General features: G+C 41.5%; 1 protein-coding gene across 1 annotated transcript in view; it reads right to left on the bottom strand.

Annotated features, from left to right (window-relative positions):
• crhbp (corticotropin releasing hormone binding protein) overlaps positions 1-3,915 on the bottom strand; it is a 5,115-nt gene continuing 1,200 nt past the window's right edge. Inside the window, exons 4-7 of the mRNA XM_062413025.1 lie at positions 2,998-3,208; positions 2,315-2,460; positions 680-797; positions 1-596 (exon numbers count right to left, since the gene is read on the bottom strand). Of these exons, the coding sequence (XP_062269009.1) occupies positions 442-596; positions 680-797; positions 2,315-2,460; positions 2,998-3,208 (630 nt within the window). The 3' untranslated portion in view covers positions 1-441. The remainder of the gene's footprint in view (positions 597-679; positions 798-2,314; positions 2,461-2,997; positions 3,209-3,915) is intronic.

Here is a 3,915-nt window from a genome sequence, read left to right as displayed (position 1 = left end):
TATACAAATTTAACTGCATACTGACAACAAATACTTGCATTTGATACACTGAACGGTTTCCCGCCGCGTATTATACAGCAAAAATAATCAGAATGTAACATTCATTTTAGCATCATTCTTTTTCAAGAATGCTGACCACTAATTCATACATAGCATAAAAACAATATCATCTAACTGAAGACAGATATTGAAGGCAAGACAAAAATATAAATAACTGCAGTTCCACCGAACACAAAGGGACACTTCATCAAGATTTATTTAGGAAACAATAATTAAAAAGATGTAAAAGGAAAGTAATAAAGTCCCGTGATTTTGCGTTTTTTGTAATGTGACTGTATATATCATAAATCTCAGTGGTGTAATTCTGCTGCCCTAAATAAAGTTGTTTAGAAAAAATGTGCAGTAAAATGATACATTTGTCACTTTCCAATCCTGCTGGGATCAGTTGTTGAAACAGAAATCTTCCACGTTGTTGAGTTTGATGGTCTGAAGCTCCTGGCTGTCCAGTAGCCGGTAGCGGAAAGACACGCGGTTGACAAACTGGCCGCTGGACACCATCCTCACCACTGTGTTGTCGCAGCCGACCTTCATGTGAGCTGCAGGAGAGTGGAGAAGAATCAGTGACCTCTTCGTTCAACAATGGTGCTATGAAGGAGGAAGATCAGTGTGCACTACTCACTGGAACCAGAGAAGGAGATGCAGAAGTCTGTGATGGGCAGCAGCTTCGAAGTGTCAATGCCACTTCCTCCCAGTAACTGCACAAAATCCCCTGCTTCTGCACATCTAGGCATGGATCTCTGTGGAGACCAACACATGGCTCTTTAAATCGTGGTAAATAATGATTGTAACGATAGTTATAATAACAATAATGATACTGCTATATTATAAAGCCTCCTGACCCCGCAGGTGGTCTGGGATGAGTCTGCGCTCTCTCCCCAGATTCTAAACTAAACATGGAGAAGCAACTGCTGCAACTCTTAGTTCTTTTAAATCAACGCTGAAGACTTTCCTGTTTGCCACAGTCTTATAAAATAAATCAATAATCTAAAATTTCTTACACTGCATTGTTACATTCAAGCTTTTATATCTGCTTTAACTTAATTTCATTACGCTTTTTATTTATTTTTAGAATTCTTCTTCTTATGTGCTGTCTTGTGTTGCCTTTTAGCCCCTTAAATTGCTAAAAATGTAGTTAAATAAAAAATCGAATAACAAATACTCACAAATATTGACAACCCTGTCGATGAAACTGTGTTTCTGTTGTGAGTCGGTATCCATGTTCTTTGTAACAAACCTTCTTTACACTCGTGTGAATAAGTCCCTGCTTGCACGCCACATTACAACCTGTGTGGTCATGTGTTGGAAGAGATATAACCTGCACTCATTTTCACAAAGTAATGTCCTTGGGAGATTATAAAAAGTGTCGTGGAGGAGAGGAAGTCAGAGTGGAAGAATCGTGTTAATTTTCCAAAATTTTTTCTCTAACTTGCATTTACTGTTTACTTGGCCACTCGTCATACACAATACTGACATTGTCAGATTTTAAGTTGATATAACAAATAGCAAACAGTTCCCTACTCAACTGAATGTAATTATTCTCTGCTCTGGTTTGGCTTTTCACCAACTCCTGAGGCACATGTCTGTCTCTTAAACTGCTGTTTTCTCCAGCTGTCTGCAGTCTGGTGCTGAACAGGCAGCGGGTTTTATCAGAACAAATCTCACTGATAGAATCCGCCGGCTACACCTGGAAACAACACTCATGAACCAAAACAATGATCTAAAAGATGCGAAAATGCTCTGGAGCGCTGAGGAGGTCATTTAATCCATTGTTGATACAGAATTATCCATTTCAGGAAAGGTATGACACCGTGTTAGTGTCGGGTTTACATCCCTATATAAACCAAATTATATTATATACAAACCTCAGGTTAGTAGTAAACCCGCTTTACCTGCTGAGCGACAGCCAGTCGAGCATATAACAGTAACAATGACCTTTGGCAAATCACGTGCACCAACTGTACCTAACGTTCGAGTTTTAAAGGGTCAGATAACTCAAACAACATCAATAATTGTCAAAGCAAATATAATTTTTTACTGTTTGTGAATATTAGTATGTCACCGAGGCATTGTTCCCTGAACCAGCAAATTGCTGCTGTGTTTTCCTCATGTTATTTTTATCTCTGCTGACGATCCTGAACAAACTCCAGGTGACAGCTGGAAAAACGGTGAGAAAAACCTTTTGCAGAATGCCGAGGAGGAAAATAACGAGCACTGAGTCGATACTGGGGCAGATACTAAGTGTGCTTTTGTTCACCTTGGGGAAGTTGACGTTGTGTCCCAGGCTGAACTCAGAGATGTCGATCTCCACCGGATAGATGATGGAGAAGCTGCAGTTTCTGTGCTGCTGCGGGATCACAATTGTGTAACTGCCCTCTGGTGACTGGGAGATGACATTACATGCTGCAGAGAGACAAGGAGGGCTGTTACAAGCAGGTTATCTGCGATGGATTCTCAAGCAGAAGGCAACCAGCTGCAAGGACGGGCACGAACATATGAATAGTTTAAAAAGTCAGGAATATCAAACCCACTTAGAAATCTTTGTTCATCTTGATTTGTGAAAATCAAATTAGTGTTTGCGTCAGAGATTTGAAACTGAATGAAAATGCTAATAATTATAATTTGATTTTAGAGTAAAATCCATTTATGTATTTTAAGAAAAAACAATCAATCTGCTGATCAGGTCTGGTGATAAGTTTTGCTTGTTGCTCACATGTTACTGCAGAGCATCATTCAGAAAGGTCATGTTCCAGATCCAGAAACACAGCGATGGAAAACTGTCCACAGCCAGTGCGCTTGATGACTAAGGCACCTCGCCACAGGCTTGTGATGTCACCAACCACTCACACATTAGTCCCAGCAAAACTGGGCTGACATCTAAAATGATTGACGTGCCAATTATGCACTTTAGTGTCTTTATTCCTGTGCCTTTCTACTCACGGAAGGGGTTGATGTGTTTCCTGACTGTCAGGGTGAAGCTGCTCCCGGCGTTATGAATGCGGAAGAAGACCATGGCCACGTTCTGAGAGGAGCGCACGCTTCTCTTCAGGGATCCCGAGTCGCAGTAATCCACGTAGCGCTCGTGCAGAGGCAGCGGGTGATCCTGGGAGCTGGGAAATTTGTCTCCTTTCATCACCCAGCCGTCGAACACCTTTGTGGGACACAGTGAGAGGGAGAGGCAGGATTTCAGATTCAGTCAAATGATGGTTGTTTCGAGGGTTTAAAGTAGATGAGCTGTATGTGGGAAGAGGTGGATTTTTTCTCTGTTGGAGAGACACTGAATTATAGGTTTTGAATATCATGTCATGTTCAGTATGTGGAGAGCATCAGTGCGGTGGTCTAGTGGCAGAAACTTGGACTATGGGCAGAGAAAGTCTCTGGTTCGACTCCACGGAGAGACAACAAAAGACGAACCTGGATTGATCTGTCCAAAAATCCAAGAGTCTCCCTACCCTGTCTAGTGCCCCTGAGCAAGGCACCTTACTCCCCCAACATCTGCTCCCTGAGCGCCATACATGGTCGCTCACTGCTCTGTGTGTCTTGCACCAGATGGGTCAAAAGCAGAGATTACATTTCCCTACCTGCATGAGTGTACTTTTGCATGTCTGTGCAAGTGTCTGGGACTAATAAATGCATCTTAATCTTAATCAAACACAAAAGAGGGTTTTAAGGCCAGGTCACCTAAAGTAAGTAGGTTTGTTTAAGTGCCTTGTATGTTAAAGGGCTTTTGTCTAACCGGGCAGCTTACTAATCACAGGCTGTACCAGAAAAAGACAGACTTACATTTCAATACTATAGACGCATTACAGTTATATAATCAATCAAATCAATCAAATTTTATTTGTATAGCCCATATTC

This window comes from Platichthys flesus, chromosome 19 (assembly GCF_949316205.1).
Source record: "Platichthys flesus chromosome 19, fPlaFle2.1, whole genome shotgun sequence".
Taxonomy (NCBI): Eukaryota; Metazoa; Chordata; class Actinopteri; order Pleuronectiformes; family Pleuronectidae; genus Platichthys; species Platichthys flesus.
This window is presented reverse-complemented; position numbering and strand designations above follow the sequence as displayed.